The sequence below is a fragment of the Prorops nasuta genome, unplaced genomic scaffold (assembly GCF_024137725.1).
Source record: "Prorops nasuta isolate Cenicafe-Biocafe unplaced genomic scaffold, Cenicafe_Pnas_1.2 PNAS00011, whole genome shotgun sequence".
Lineage (NCBI taxonomy): Eukaryota > Metazoa > Arthropoda > Insecta > Hymenoptera > Bethylidae > Prorops > Prorops nasuta.
In genome coordinates, this window is record NW_027116808.1 from 3546858 (window position 1) to 3562151 (window position 15294).

The 15294-nt window shown below is 35.1% G+C and overlaps 1 protein-coding gene and 1 long non-coding RNA gene across 3 annotated transcripts; one reads left to right on the forward strand and one right to left on the reverse strand.

Annotated features, from left to right (window-relative positions):
* Positions 1-4750: 4750 nt before the first annotated feature.
* LOC136777517 (uncharacterized) lies at positions 4751-6192 on the reverse strand. 2 transcript variants are annotated; one of them, XR_010823262.1, is made up of 4 exons: positions 5910-6192; positions 5456-5604; positions 5116-5335; positions 4751-4970 (listed from the first exon to the last, which is right to left on the reverse strand). It is a non-coding gene; the product is annotated as an uncharacterized lncRNA (long non-coding RNA). The 2 variants fall into 2 exon arrangements; XR_010823261.1 differs by having other exon boundaries at positions 5116-5604.
* Positions 6193-6944: 752 nt separating this feature from the next.
* On the forward strand, positions 6945-14232 carry LOC136777353 (uncharacterized). The gene is made up of 8 exons (XM_066733570.1): positions 6945-7575; positions 7639-7746; positions 8261-8406; positions 9051-9213; positions 9389-9545; positions 11171-11323; positions 12117-12561; positions 12821-14232. The coding sequence occupies exons 1-8, from the start codon at positions 7329-7331 to the stop codon at positions 13073-13075; spliced, it is 1674 nt and encodes a 557-aa protein (XP_066589667.1). The 5' UTR covers positions 6945-7328; the 3' UTR covers positions 13076-14232.
* The last annotated feature ends 1062 nt before the right edge of the window (positions 14233-15294 follow it).

Genomic DNA, 15294 nt, shown 5'->3' on the forward strand with positions numbered 1-15294 from the left:
TGCATAAGCGGAGCGTGCACTGCGTTTGAAAAACAGTGCGCTTAAATACATAGATTTCCATATTAGGTCCGACCATAGTACATTCCTTCCAGCTCTGACGATCCTCTCTATTCACGCATTCCGTGCTTGCTTTGACGTTCCGCTCCTCTGTCTTCTTGCTGATTGCATTCAGATTATATCTTTCTCTCTCTCTCTCTCTCTCTCTCTCTCTCTCTCTCTCTCTCTCTCTGCCTCGATCTCTCCTCTCTTTTACTCTCCTCGACAAATCCAACCTATGCCATCGACATTCCCACGACAAACCGTAAACCTGCATCGAGTTATTTCGAAATCATCTCACTATACTTGTATACTTCCTTAAAACTTTATCTCGTTTCCCATAATCCTTGTTTTTATTATTCCCATTGTTTCATTTTTGTTTCTGATAAGATAACGAAAATCCAGGAAGATAAGATCTAGCCATCGTTGATAAAAACTATTTTGCAACTAAGCCATTGTAAAGCAACCATTTGCTCTTAATCTCATAGTTTATTAAAATGGTTAATTTATTTCACGCTTTCGAAATGTCAGCTTACTGGTTTTTTGTATGTTGAAGAAACTTTACCAACCGTAGTCGCTTTGTCAAGAATTTTTCGGAGATTAATCGGAGAAAGATCGCGATGCTCCCGGAGGATTTCGATACTTTCGAAAATGACACGTAATTTCGTCTTTAAACCGAAAGAATCGCATTTTGCGCGAACCGGATCGAAAGAAAATCGTCCGACCAATTTGGGCCAGATTCCTGCGAAACGCTAATTTCGTCGGCTGATGAGTTTTTTTATATACTACTTGTTTTCGCAATTGCCTGATTCATTTGTTTCTATGCAGAGGGAGAGAAGCAAGATGCACTTAAATCGACACATTGTACATCGTCCAATACGATTCGCGTCGTTTTAAACGAAATGAAACATTTTAAAACTCTCGTGCAATTTACAGCTTCGATGACTAAAGCGAATAGCCGTACAAGTTTTTTCGCGAAAAGAAATCTCACTTAATCAAACGTATATTGTGAAGTTGATTCGCCATTCGGAGTCCCGAGAAACTTGTTTATCCACGCGTCAAAAGGAATATTCGTCGTTTTATTCGTAACGAATTGGATCGACTAATCAACACTGTCCAATTCCCCAAAGAAATTTCCACTCGCTTTCTTCGCAATTGCCAGCTTCACGGAGATTCTCCGAAAATACGCCTAACTTCGCACCTTATCTTCCGAATCATCCTCGCGTTTCCGGACTAAAAAATTTGGCATTTTTCTACACTTCCTAAATATACTCGATAAAAATTAATCTCCACACACACTTTATCACTGACAATGATAAACGACGTTGAATCGCAAACTGAAATTATTGCAACGATGCTTTGAAAAATTTGTAATGAATTTTTTAAATATTTTTTCAAAGGATTTACGGAGGTTTTACGGTGATATTGTATATGTAGCAGAGAAATGGAATAGACGTGTCAAAATTTGAGGTGAATCAATCTAGCGATTACCAATGGAGCGTGGGTTAATAATGGGTGGAATGCGAATTCTGTCTGTTCGCTACAGTATGTATCTACTGACTCGCACGCTTTATGCTGTTTATGCATTATTCTGCACGATATTTCAACATACTTACGTAACATGATTTATTGCTATCCTAAACGATCTTCGCTCGGTAAAAGTACCAGCAATTTATAGTCAAATTCATCCCTAGTGGACGTTCGATACTTTTCTGAGCTAACGTCCCATAAATGCTAGCACCTACGACAAACTAAATCCTTTATACGCGTTTCAAACGCCATTCGCTATTCAATGACCGACTAGAAATCTTTCTCTCTCTCTCTCTCTCTCTCTCTCTCTTCGTTTAGGACTGATAACAAAGAAACTATCACCACTTTTGATTTTTTAAAACTATTGTTTATTTTCCAGCTTTCCGTAATCCAATTTATTCTTGAATGACGACTCTGGCAACTGACGCGGATAATTAAACGTTTGCTCAGCAGTAAAAGTGTAGAAAGGGTTAGCAATGTGGGACTAAAATTTTTATGGACTACAATTTTCAGGAATGACAGTGTATATAGACGATCTGGGTTAGATTCCGAATAGCGCCATTTCCTTGGCATTGCAAATAAACGTCGCATATCTGGGTTGACATTTATCAGTTATCGTAAGTTAACGTCGTGTCCCATTCCAGGCCGCAAATTTTGTCCCGCATACGTCATCGGGATTTATCCTACTGCGTATATTTTGCCGGACAAATTTCATAACTACGATTACCACTGAGTGGATCCGCGAATTAAACGAATATGCGTAATTGCAATGGAAAATTGAGAAATAAATTGAAATATCTGTGAAACATACCGAGCGATCGATAATGAATGAAATTAAAATCGATGCGAGCTTGAATAATGTGGCTATAGGCATCGTTGCATCGAAGATTGGCCAAATAATTAATTTGCAGAACGATAAAAAATAGCCAATTATGTCGAACCTCCGGAAATGGAAATAAAGTGCAGATAGGGACTGGAATAAGAATTATTAGCTGTGGAAGGATATGGATTTTTTCTAATTTTACAGTTTAATTTTAGAGGAGAGAAGTTTACTAGCCAGCAAAAAAAGCAGTCATCTAAATTATGACTTAGTTCACTACCAAACTGCCGAATGATTTATTGGCACGATTCTTTTTCACATTTCTCACAATTTTTGTCTCAACTCCCACCTATCCCTTATTTTAACCCTCTCTTCTTTACTCGTGTTTCCCCCTTTGCAAAACGAAACCGTCGAGTTTGAGACGATTATTAAAATTTTCAAGGACAAATCTACCATTTTGATCCACCCCTTATTCCACTGGATCTCCAAATCAGACTGATTAATACGAATTTGATGACTTCTTGATACAAGTAAATAATTACTCTCTCTCTCTCTCTCTTTACCCACTTTCTAAAGCAATCTTTCATCGATCGAATATTTTTATTGGAAGTAATAGCAGAAACGAGACAAAAAGGATCAAAGTATAATTTATCATCGAAAAGATTGCAAAATGGCGAAGATTTTTCCTTCCTCGAAGGTTGATTTAATTACTGCTTTATTTTTACAGATTGATTATTGCAGATAGGAAATTGTCAGGGATCTAATCCAGTTCTGCCTCGGAAGTGCAATCAGCGGTGAAAGCCACGAGTTTGGGGATAAGAAGCATTTATATCCCACGGTTCTACACCAGGAAGACGCCCAAGGGCAAGAATTTGATTAGTCCTCTTTCAATCTTCTCCCAAAAATCCTTTTCACTAACTTCCCCAGAGTCTCGATAAATACAGTGCAGTGTCACGCGATAGGTGGAAAGAATATAACTTTTTGATCTGATTTTAATCATGAGGTATCCCAATTTCCTTGATATTTTATTACATATTTACATGCAGCTTTATTGACTACAAATAAAGCCACTCAATATTTGCCATGCATTTATTAAGGATGTTAAATCAATTCACTGTTATAAAAACAAAAATATAAATAAGACCCTTTTTCTCTTTTTAAGGATATTAATTAAACTATATGCAAAACGAATATATGCAAAACTTGAAACTAATAAAACTTCCAATTGGAGAACCCACTTTGCTCAGGGTTTTTCTCGTTGGTTCTGGTTCGTTTGGTGTGGATGTAGCTTAAGATGATTCGAACTGCTGTTGGATTTATTGGATGTTGGACAGATGTATGGGTAAATAGAGTGCGTCTGCAGTTTGAGTAAAGAGTCAGAAGAAGAAGAAAGTGTGGAGGCATTCGAGGAAGTTCGTGTCTTTTAAAACGTTACGTGTTATTGTTGGTACTGCGCCAACCATGTAATGGGTGGGACGACACAAATATCCTCCTGCTCCCACCGGCTTTTCTACTCTTTGAACTCCACGAAACAGATCAGTCATCTTTAAGGTAATCATGAGTCACTATTAACCACATCATAGACCCTTTTGCAACGGCCTCTAACAAGACTCTGGCAAGCCTCGCTTCACGCTTCCTCTTTGCTACTGTGATAAAAGCTAAATTTTCCTACTTAATTGAGTGGTGAAATTTAATAACAAACAAACTGGATACTATATTCGATTTAGGGTAACTCTTGTAAAATTTTAGATACAATTGCTGATTTTGTTGTTGTAATAATTATACTTTTGTTTAATATTAAAATAAATGCATAGGTTTTGCTTTGTTTTCCACCAAGGAAACGTTCGCTTCAATATCGAGAAAGTTTGTTGAGCCACTGCCAAGAGCAAAAAGAGACGAACAGAGGATACCAGTCGTAATTAGTACGATCATTACTGGATAAGCTATGATAATCTCTATGTTAAAAAGTCTTTACGCGTACACAGAAAACTAGGCTTCTCATCAGTATTCCAAACTCGCTAGTCTACATCGTAAGTAATTCTTGAAAGACTCCACTTGTAAAATCTACCATGAGAAAATTCTCAGGAAGCCATAATCTATTGTAATGATAATCGGGACTTTACAATTCCAATTTAAACTTTTCGTATAGTCGAATATATTTAGATATGAATTGGAGAAAGAAATTTAAACGAGTTTATATATATTTTATGAAATAACGTTTTGCGATATGTATTTCAAAATTTATTTTTGAGCATACGTCTAAAGTTACACAATATTTGTAGTCTTTTCATGGTGGTGACGTAACAGGAGAGTTCCTGTGGCTCAAGTGGTACGTATGAGAGTATACTTATCTTCTATCAGGAATAAAAAGACGGAGAAGAGAGTTTTTTATTTTTAGAATACAATAATGGTAATGATAATACAAGTGTATGGGATACAGTGATCAAGGAAAATTTGCATTTTATGATTATAACGTTTGTAGCGAATTTACGTGCTGTGATAATAAATATAGCTGCATGGTATTTTCGACATGAAAAGTTTCTGTGGGCGGCGGATCAATCGACTCTCAATCATCCTCGAAAGGCTATTGATAGCAAAAATATAGTTACGTTATATCGTCTTAATAGTTAGTCGTAGTCTGCTAATAATGTTGATCGAACGTTGGCATCACCGAGTAGAGCTAACGAGTGTCCTACATACGAAGTCTGCTGGTTCTAAGTAATACGTACGTTGCATTTCAAAGCACCAACAAGCAGTACCGTCATTCATTGATCTTGCCCTTCCCACTGTCTCATCGTACTACCTTGTGGTCCTAAACACTCCAGATGTCCATTTTTATAAAGTTTCCAGTAACTCCTGATTGAAAATCGAACGTTACAATATTGCTGCTGATAAGGATAACATTTTGTAGGAACTTGGTGTACACTAATATTCTATTCGAAAATAAACCTGAAATAAAAGGAAATTAGAAAATACTTTGGTAAAAATAGTTGTTTAATAATGATTATATAAAAAACTTATTGTTGAATTTTTCTAGTAATTGATGGTGTAGCTCGCAGCTGTTCTTACTCGAGACTCTAGCGCTGAGTGGCTGCTTAGTCAATCAGGTTAAGGCGATGGTTTGAAATTTGTTTAGTGGCGCCACCCAGTGATCCAATCTGTAGTTTTTACAAAAGCAAACTTGCCGACTCCTACTGCCATCTACTTTGTTTAAATGCCTTTCAAAATAAATAGAAACAAAATTCTTATTTTCTAATAATTAATTTTAAATTGTTGCAGTAGAAATTCTGAACTTTCTTGATTCGAATCATCGTAATCATACAAAATTAATTAAGGTATAAGTCGGTATGTAGACATTGATAAATCTTACTCTGTACACCTTTAAAAGCAAAAACTGATTGTATAAGTGTTTTTATTTACGGTATTATCATTAGAATACATGAATTAAATTTTGTTCAATGTTTTATTTCAAATGCAATGGGAGCCAATAAAGTATCATAATAATAATGAAAAAGGATACTACCTTGAAAATATGAAGATCGTTGTTTAAGGCCAGCCAAGAAAATATGATGAAATTATTCATCGTAATTACATCAATGAATTACTGGATTGCTATATATATTGTATATATATATAGGCACAGACTTTATTACTCTTTTCTTAGATACACGCTACTCCTGATTGTTTAATAGAATTTGTTTTATCTTGCGGTGTGTCTCGCTTACGTAACACCTGCTGCTACCATAAAAATACCGATCGTAATTGTAGCACTGGACTAAAAAAACTATTTCGAATAATTATTTGTAATTGAGCGTTTTTCGAGACACAAGGATATGGAAATAAAAATCCTCGAGGGATCGATCCTTGCGTTTTCGTGAGGAAGAAGGCTCTTTTTATTTTCTAACTTAATTATATTTATAACATATCAAATTCTAAGCAGAGGCAATCACGTTTGAAGCTAATGACGTACATAATCAGCCTTTTAAATGTTATGCAAAGGTGAGTTGTGCAACAGGGATTGTACACAGGATTCTGAGTCTTGTAGCCAATATGCTACAACGTTAATGAGCTTATTCTTGATTAAGAGAGGTTCTCAGACAGGTAAAAACTTAAGTCTTACCCCAACAAAGAAAAACACAAATTTCTATCATAATAAAGCACACTAATATTTTCCTGACAACATTCAACAACGAAATCTCGCAATCTAAAGAAACCACAAGAAAACACAAATAATTGGTGTAAATTCGTCAAAAATTCTCGGATTATAAAAAATTAACAATAAAATTATTTTATTATTAATATATCGTTTAATAATCGCAACAATTACATTTAAAATATTTGACACTGTAATATTGTAAAGATAATAAAAATTAACAAAAATAGAAGATATTGTTTATCTTGGACCAGAAGATTATTTTGACAAAAGTATTATCTTGAAAATTGCTTGAGCGAGCATCTTGAGAACGCCTGCTTTCTAGCCTCGAACCTAAAACCCTAGAAATACACATAATACAAGCCACACTGGCTTCCTTATAAAGCTCACACTTTTCAATACCAAGGTCTGCAGTAAGGGGAGAAACTTGGAAGGGTTCTCTTCGCTGCAACTGTGATACAAACCGACAGGATATTGCCCCTAATAGGTCTCAAAGTCCAGTGAAAGATCACGCTCCTCGGACCGAGCTTGGAAACCGGAAGTCCTCCGTGGAATCGCCCAATACCTTAAAAAGTGCACACACACACAGACGCATACTAGTGTAAATACCTATACCTCGTGGGGAAAGAAAGTCTTTACGAGATAAACGAGGAATCTCGTGGAGCATTGGGACTTTTTATCAGGGTAAAAGAGGAATATACAAGAATTTTGAGAATGTGGTTGTAGGGTGGAAGTGAGTGATTTGCTGGAAAAATTTAAGCAAATTTTGTAATAAACTTTGGAGGGGGGATGAGTTTGGGTAAGATGAAGGCTCTTCGTGGCCTCTTCGTAGTATTCGTAATCTCAGCCGCGTGTACGTGCGGTGTTCGTGGTACCACTGGAGCGGAATGTGGAAGTCGTGCGGTGATTTCCGTTTTGACGAGCATCCACGATGACCCTTCGTGCCGGAAACTCTCGACGAGAGGTGTTTTGCTAGCCGAAGCGGCAAAACTTATCGCTGATATTCAGAATAACAAGTCCAATGGCTTTGACATAGGTGAATTCTTACAGGAAATTAATTGGATTCTGAATGGATTTAAATTTTCACTATCCTTTACAGATGTCACCGTTTTGGATACTTGTGGTAGTATTACAGGGGCCTTGAAGGCAGCCATGAAGGCTCTTGTCTTGGCTGATATTAATTGCCTCCAACCTCCCCATTTCTTGGGTACCTATTTCTTAATTAATATGTCAAAATATATAATTAATTATGTTGATTTGCCATTGGAGTTTTTTTTTTATTTTTAAACCGTATTCGAATGCTGACTCGGATAAGCTTCCATCAATGTGAACTTTAAAGAAAATTATTCGTTTGATCTCTCCGAGACGATCTATTTAGTGTAAGCTGTTGAAATGAAATATTAACAAATATTTTAATCACCGTTTACTAAACGAGTTAAAGTACTTTGCCCTTCGTTGGTAAAAATCTCTAAATATAATTAGTGGATTACGACCAGTCTTGGTCAGACAATATTCTTTTTCCACTGATTGCAGTTTTAACGTTGTCTCTCGTAAATTGTAAACGATTCTATCGAATTAAATTCAAGATTTGATTGATAAATGATTTGGATTAATTAGAGTAATGGAGAAAATTAATTGAATAATTGTAGAAAAACGATACGTATAAGATTTTTACTGAGATTTATTCGGTTTTAATTGGAATTCGAGTTGAATTACTCCAGGTATCGTTGGTCCTGATACACTGACCAATGCAGAGGCTGTTCACAAAATTACGTCAGTGTTGAAAGTTCCTCACATCATTAGAAAATCATCCAACTCTCCGTTTTTACATTACCTGCCGAAGGAATCGGACTCCTATCTGGTGCAGGTAATTATTTTTATCATTTTTTTCATCCAGTTTGAAGCTTTTATTAAATTAACGACATTCTCGATTCTTTCAATCGGAATGAGATTTTCGCTCGTGAGTGCTAAAATCTAAGCTATAATCGATAAATATCGCATTTTCTCTAATGTGATTATCGTTGACGTCGTTTAGCTGCTAGAAAATAAATGATCGAAGGAAATAATTGTCATTCTCGTTAATTGGTGGCGAAAGAATTTCACTGAATTATAAATCAAGCTGATAATATTCGTGATTAATGTGTATAATTATCACACCTTTAATACCTGGGAAAAATTCAACTTGCGAAAGACTCTGATATATTGACACTCGAGCAGTCATTCCTTCTTATACAAGTTGTGTAATTAAATCAATACAAAAAACTGGTAAGGATCGTACATTGTAAGTGGAAAGATAAATAATTAATTTTTTCTTAATTAATTGGATAAGTTTCAGAACGACGTTTCTTTCCACGTAGATTGATGGAGACATTTAAAAATATTTGTTTCTGTTTTTCAATTATTGTTTCTTTGATATTCCAGTTATAAACAAAGTATTTTTGTAGAAATTATTTATGGTTAAAACTGTGCTTTAATTTGGAATAATTTTATTCGTTTGTTTGTCTTGTTCAGGGTGCTATCAAAGTCATACAGACTTTGAAGTGGAAGTCTTTCACCCTGTCTGTAAATACTGATGAGGATAACGAGGATGACGCGCAGAATATTGCCAAGAAATTAACGCAAGCAGCTATTGCGAAAAATCTCTGTGTGCTTGTCTATGATGAGGATGAAGGAGGTAAAAGTGCTTAGAGTTCATTTGTTCGATAATATAGTGATTAAAATATGATTTCATTCTCATTAATCTTCTTTATTTCATGGAATTATTCAAATTAAAAAATCTCAATTTTGGTGCAATTATTCTTGATATGGTAGCAAACTAATTACTAAATAAAAATCAATATATTTACTAGAATACACGGACCAAGTGATACACATTGGAAAATTAACGCCCGAAATCTTGAAAGCATCGTCGAATGCCACCATTTTGGTGTTGAGTGAAGGAAATTTGGAAAACCATATCATCAAAGGAAATTCTAACAATACCATTCTTCTTCTTGAGGATTCCAGGCAAGAATATTTATCGAATAGGATTTTTATCATAAAATTCTTCTCAATTAATTTTAATCCTCGATCATTCTTAAATTTTATTACACAAAGCATTGTTAACAAAGAATTTCCAGCTGCGTAATTATACCCACTTTTATATTCAATTATAAAAATTTTATCTCTCGTAATTAGAGTGTCCCAGTTGTTTTTCTAACTACCAATGCAATTGATATAAAGAAATACCAAAGAGAAGAAAGAAAAATAATTATATTATTCAGTACACGAGTATTTAATCTCCATTAATTCACTCACTAAACTCGTCAATGTGTGTGTGTTCTTGGGCAGCGAAATGAATTATTTATAAAGAATTAATCCTAAATTGGTTAAATCCCTCTGGAACAAATTAGACTTCAGGATAAAGCAGAGATCAATATCCACTCGAAAACAATGAATAATCAGCTGTCTAGAGAGAGAGAGAGAGAGAGAGAGAGAGAGAGAGAATAAACTCGTCCACTCGCGTTAAATTCTAAAACCCAGTGAGCTTTCGAAAAAAATATTACCAAATCCAAAAATAATAAAAATTTCGTTCAACCCCATTCAATGTTTATTACCAACTACCCAGTTCCCTCGTTGTTAACCGAAGCCTCAAACTGATTATCACCGTCCTTCGTTTTTTCCTCGAAAATTGTTAAACGCGAAGCAGCAGCGAACTGGCAAGAATGACTTCGAAATTTATCGTGAGATAAATCCCCCGAATTAGGTTAAGGATCTTTACCAAGCGACAAACCGCAGCAAACAATAAAGTCCTTTTTTCAAAGCAGCCCAAGTCGAACAATTAAAGGCAGACAATGGGCGAAAACATGGCCAGCTTGACGGATCGTTGAAGATGCTTTGAAAAAAGCTTGAAGAGACACTGCTTGGTTCGCATTCTTGGTCAGGCTATTACGCGGCTGATTTATGGAATAAATGAAAGGACGAATCACAGCGGGGAGTGTCAAGGAATGGGAATGACGAAGGAATGAGGAAGGAGTGAAAAAATTGTATCTCCAGTTGGTTGGATTTTACTTTTCAGGTTTCGTCGGTGTGGCCAAGGCTGCCCACGAAGGTTTCACACGGAAATGGCAATGTTGGCGGTAACGGCCTAGACCCTGAAGAGAACCGTAACGATAGTTAACGAGAGCGTGACAGACTATATATGCTGCATATAGAAACAGATTTAGAATCGTTGTGGACACTGGAGAATGGCTTTGGGTGTGTACGTTCAATGCGAGAGTCATTGGTCCAATGATGAAGAAGAACCAGAAAAACTATAATCGATATTGTTCTACTTTTTATCATTTGTTTCTTTGTGTCAACTGATTCCCTAGTACGTCGATGTTAATCACTGGCTGTTGAATTAATTTCATCCATTTTGTTCAGACATCTATGATATACGATGATATATATATATATATATATATATATATTAGTTAATTAATAAACCTAATTTAGAAATGAGATAGCAAAGTTTATCTTCATTTGTCGAGGAATCTACTAAATATCTCGCACGATTTTTATATTGTTTCTAGTGCGTATTTTAAGTTGGTTTGCACTGTTTATCTTTTCAAGTTTCTCGAGGTGTGTAAAGATTGGATTTTTATCGTCAGGAATGAATTTGTTGGATTGGAGAGTCGAGTGGAAAAATCGAAATGGTGGAACGGAAATCAAGGCGTTGGAAAATACGATGCGGAGGAGTTGCGAGAAGTCAGATGGCTCGAGGACGCTGTACGAGTGTATGCAAAGGCGCTGGATACCACGTGGTGGGTGTTTTAAGTAGATACACCCCTAATTTTGAAGCAGCCAATCGAATCTCTCTGAAACATTAATGTATTACTTTTTTAAAATACGAAAACAATTTTTTATTTATTTTTATCGTGTACAGATGTTTGTATGTATTGTTATATAGTTGTAATTAAGTAATTAGTCGATCGAATCTCAAGTATTCGCAGTTTTATCTGTAAATTATGTAAACTTACAGAAGAAAAGTGAATAATAGTTGAGAGAACAAATTACTCATTCATTGATCATTCGTAAGGTCAACTTGATTCATTCTTATTACTCTCCAATCACTTCTCATTATTTCGATTACAAAATAATACCAGTTGCAAAATAGCGATAAGCCACTTGTTTCAATTATTATTATTTAATACCTTAGCTTATCCAAATATCAAAATGATTCAATCGAAAAGTCTGAGAAAACAATAATTTGTAAAAGAAAACTCGTCGAAACAAATGAATGAACCAACGCGTATAAATTTGGTTCCTGCATAAGGGGGTGGGAGTTGTTACAATGTATCATGATTAATCGCTCCACCGAATAGCGAAAAATACATCATCAGTGATATTCTTTGTGCTCATTCAGATAGAAAAAAAGCATAGGGGTGAATTGGAGAATTATCAAAGGAACGAAGTAAGGAGAGAAATTTTAGGGGATGATATTTAAATATACAGCTATAAGGCGTGTCAAATCTAATAAAATAAAATTAACGACTAAACTAGTATCATTAATATAGTAATTTAAAAAGTATTGAATTTTTAATTTTCTATTTTCAGCAAGAAGAAGAAATGCAAAAATCCGATCAATTCTTCAGATTGGAATAACGCGATAAGGAACGTTGTGTCGAGTCACAATGCGGAAGTTCAAAGTTCACCCAGGTCCCTGAGTTTATCAATGAAGACGAAAGGAAGAAAATTGGAGGAAATAGGCAGTGTGACCGTCCGAAAAAATTCGGCCAAGATTCTTTGGAAGGGTCGAGAGGTAGACGATGATGATAAGGACGATGAAGACGATGGTGACAATGACGTCATGCCGGAATCCGTGAGGAGAATAATGGCCAGGGAGAAGAAGGGCTCCAAGTCTGGGTGTGCCACCACCACGAAGGAAATTAAAATGCTACATGACAAGGATGGGAACGACGACGATGACGACGACGACGACGACAAGGAAACTTCGCACGTTGTGGTCTCTGAACTGGACGACAGCGAGTGGTGGACTATGGTATATATATATATATATATGATTAGGAAGAATCGATTAACCTAATTTTATCGAGTTTATATCAATTTCCCATCAAATGCATTTCGAGGAATAAATTGCAAGGAGAGATAATAGTGATAAGAAATAAATTGAAAAAAACAAAATAATAGATCAACTTAATGCTATCTGTATTATGTTAAGCTCGTAGCAACATAATTTTCAGAAATAACTGCAACAGGTATAATGAAAGAAAGTATAATGATAATTTAAAAAATTTCAGGTATGCACTGTAGGAGGAGTTGGCGTAGCTATGTTCATAGTTGGTATTCTGGCGGTTTACGTGCTTTACTCCAATATTCGTGGCCCGAGGCAGCCAAAAGGGCGTTTCGTGCGAGATAATTCCAGCCTACGGAGGACAGGAAGCGATCGGGAAATACCCATTTCCAACATCCAACCTAGACCTGCGCCACGTGCCCCTCAAAGAAGAGACAGCAATCGAAGTGTCCACAGCAACATTTCAGAAAAAAGTGTCTGATCAATACGGTACCCTCACTTTGCACGACAAATTCATCGTTATTTCGATAACTATTGAAAATGAACTAAATCTGAGAGATACACATTGAGTTTGTGAAATAAATTTGTCATCGATCGTATATGTTCGATAATTTGTTTGAAATTGAGAAATTATGATTAAAACGTTAGTTATTTTTTTGAAGGTCTATCTTTTCAACTATTTACACAAATTATTTATTTATTCTTGGAAGATTTAATTATTTAAAAAATTTTTTTAGAGCCCTTTTTGTGGATTTTGTGGCCAGACTCGTTAAGACAGATTAAATGATTGTTCAACATTTGCATTGTTTCCTGTGTATAATACAGTATAATGTAACAATAAACAATAGCGAAATTTATAATAACGAGAAATGCTGCTACCATTTATTTGCTCTTTATTTGGCATTTTTCAACGAGAAAGAAAAAACTCCTGAGGATTGTTCGCCTTAATTGGGCAAATCCCCAAGTCCTTTGGAGGGGAATTGAATTCCCTTGGAATTAGTTTGTCCAGTTATTCCAGAGTGTACATTGAAATAATCCAGGAGTGGACTTTGGGTTGTCAGCATTGCAGTCTTAGAGTTTCCAACTCCCTCGTTCCTAGTTTATACGCAAGTTTGGATGAGCTAGGAAAATTAAATAGCATTGCTACATTAATACATTTGCATTCAGTAGAAAATTGCCTTCTGTGCTCGGACAGTCTCATGCTGTAACTATAATTCACTGATAAAGATCATATAAATTAAATTTAAAAAATTTAACATCATTTTTACAAATAACATGGTTCAATTGTTATAAATATATTAATTATAGTGTCCCAGAGCGATCTTTATCATAAATGCAAAATCGTTCTTGAACTGTTTAAAAGAGAACTGTGCGTTAGTTTTTCTTTAGAGAACTTGACCTAAAATATTGCATACACTCAGAAGTACGTGATATAAATGAAATGAAATTGCTTATTTATAATATGACGTAGATCTATGTATGCAAATCATGCGCGTATTAAATCTGTACAAGTGACTCTGGCAGAATATAAAATATACTCTCCGAAAGAATGAACATTTTCTGTAAATCATGCGAAATTAGCCCATTGTACATACTTTATCGATAAAGTGTAAATAAAAATTCACTGTGGCCCGATGATTATTTTAAACATCTTAATCAGTATTCCTTTACTATAAGAGTCAATCAAACTTATCAATAATTCTTGTCGATCATTTAACAATTTATATCGTTCCTTGAAAAATTTAATTGTTTAAATTTTAATCTCATATTTATTATCATTACCAAGAAAAATATCAAATATAACGTATTCATTAAATATTATTATCTCGAGATTAAAATTTGATTCGAGAAACACAAATAAGGCTGGAAGAATCAAAATTGTGTCTATAAAAAATCTTTAAAGAAAGCCACGTTTATTCTCAGTAAGGAAAAACCTTTTAATTCGAATAAATGTTTATATAAATCAATTTGATTTAATACACAATTCAATTTCAATACACATTTAACTAACACTCTTCAAGAAATGATTTATTTGAACGAAAGGATTTTTTCCTCCATACATAATTATTAATAAAATTAGCGAAGCGTGAAATGTGGTCTAATGGCACAATTAGCGACATAAATAATTAAACATACTCAAGGAAAAATAGTTTAAAAGTAGTTCTGGAGTAATTCCACTCGAGACTTGATTTTAAGGTTTGGAAAAAAGAAAAAGGCAACTGAGGAATCTTTGGAATTGAATTCCTGAGGGAATCTTCTACGAGGTAAAGTTAGAACAGCCGTAATCGTGGCACTTATTATATAGGAATTGGCGGAGCGTGGCATAATTAGTAGCATAATTAATCGGTAATTTTGCAAGGGAAAGAATTAATTAGCGATTAAATTCTGTATATACATGCAATTTCTCGCACTAACGAGTCATTGGCGTGGACAGATAGTGGTGACTTATCAGACATTTTACACGATTGCGATGAGATAAAATCGTCCTTCTGCTCGCTTATCGCATTTACATTTGTGCAAGGATTATTACGGTGAACGCAACAGGTACACTAACACATATGCCACCATTCCGTTTCGATCCTACAAACCTCTAACACACACGTACGTGCATGTACAACTTCTGCTCGTTCTAACAAAGCAAATAAATAAACAAATTGTCCCTTTGGAAACGATCAATCGACGTTGAAACGCATACTTTTT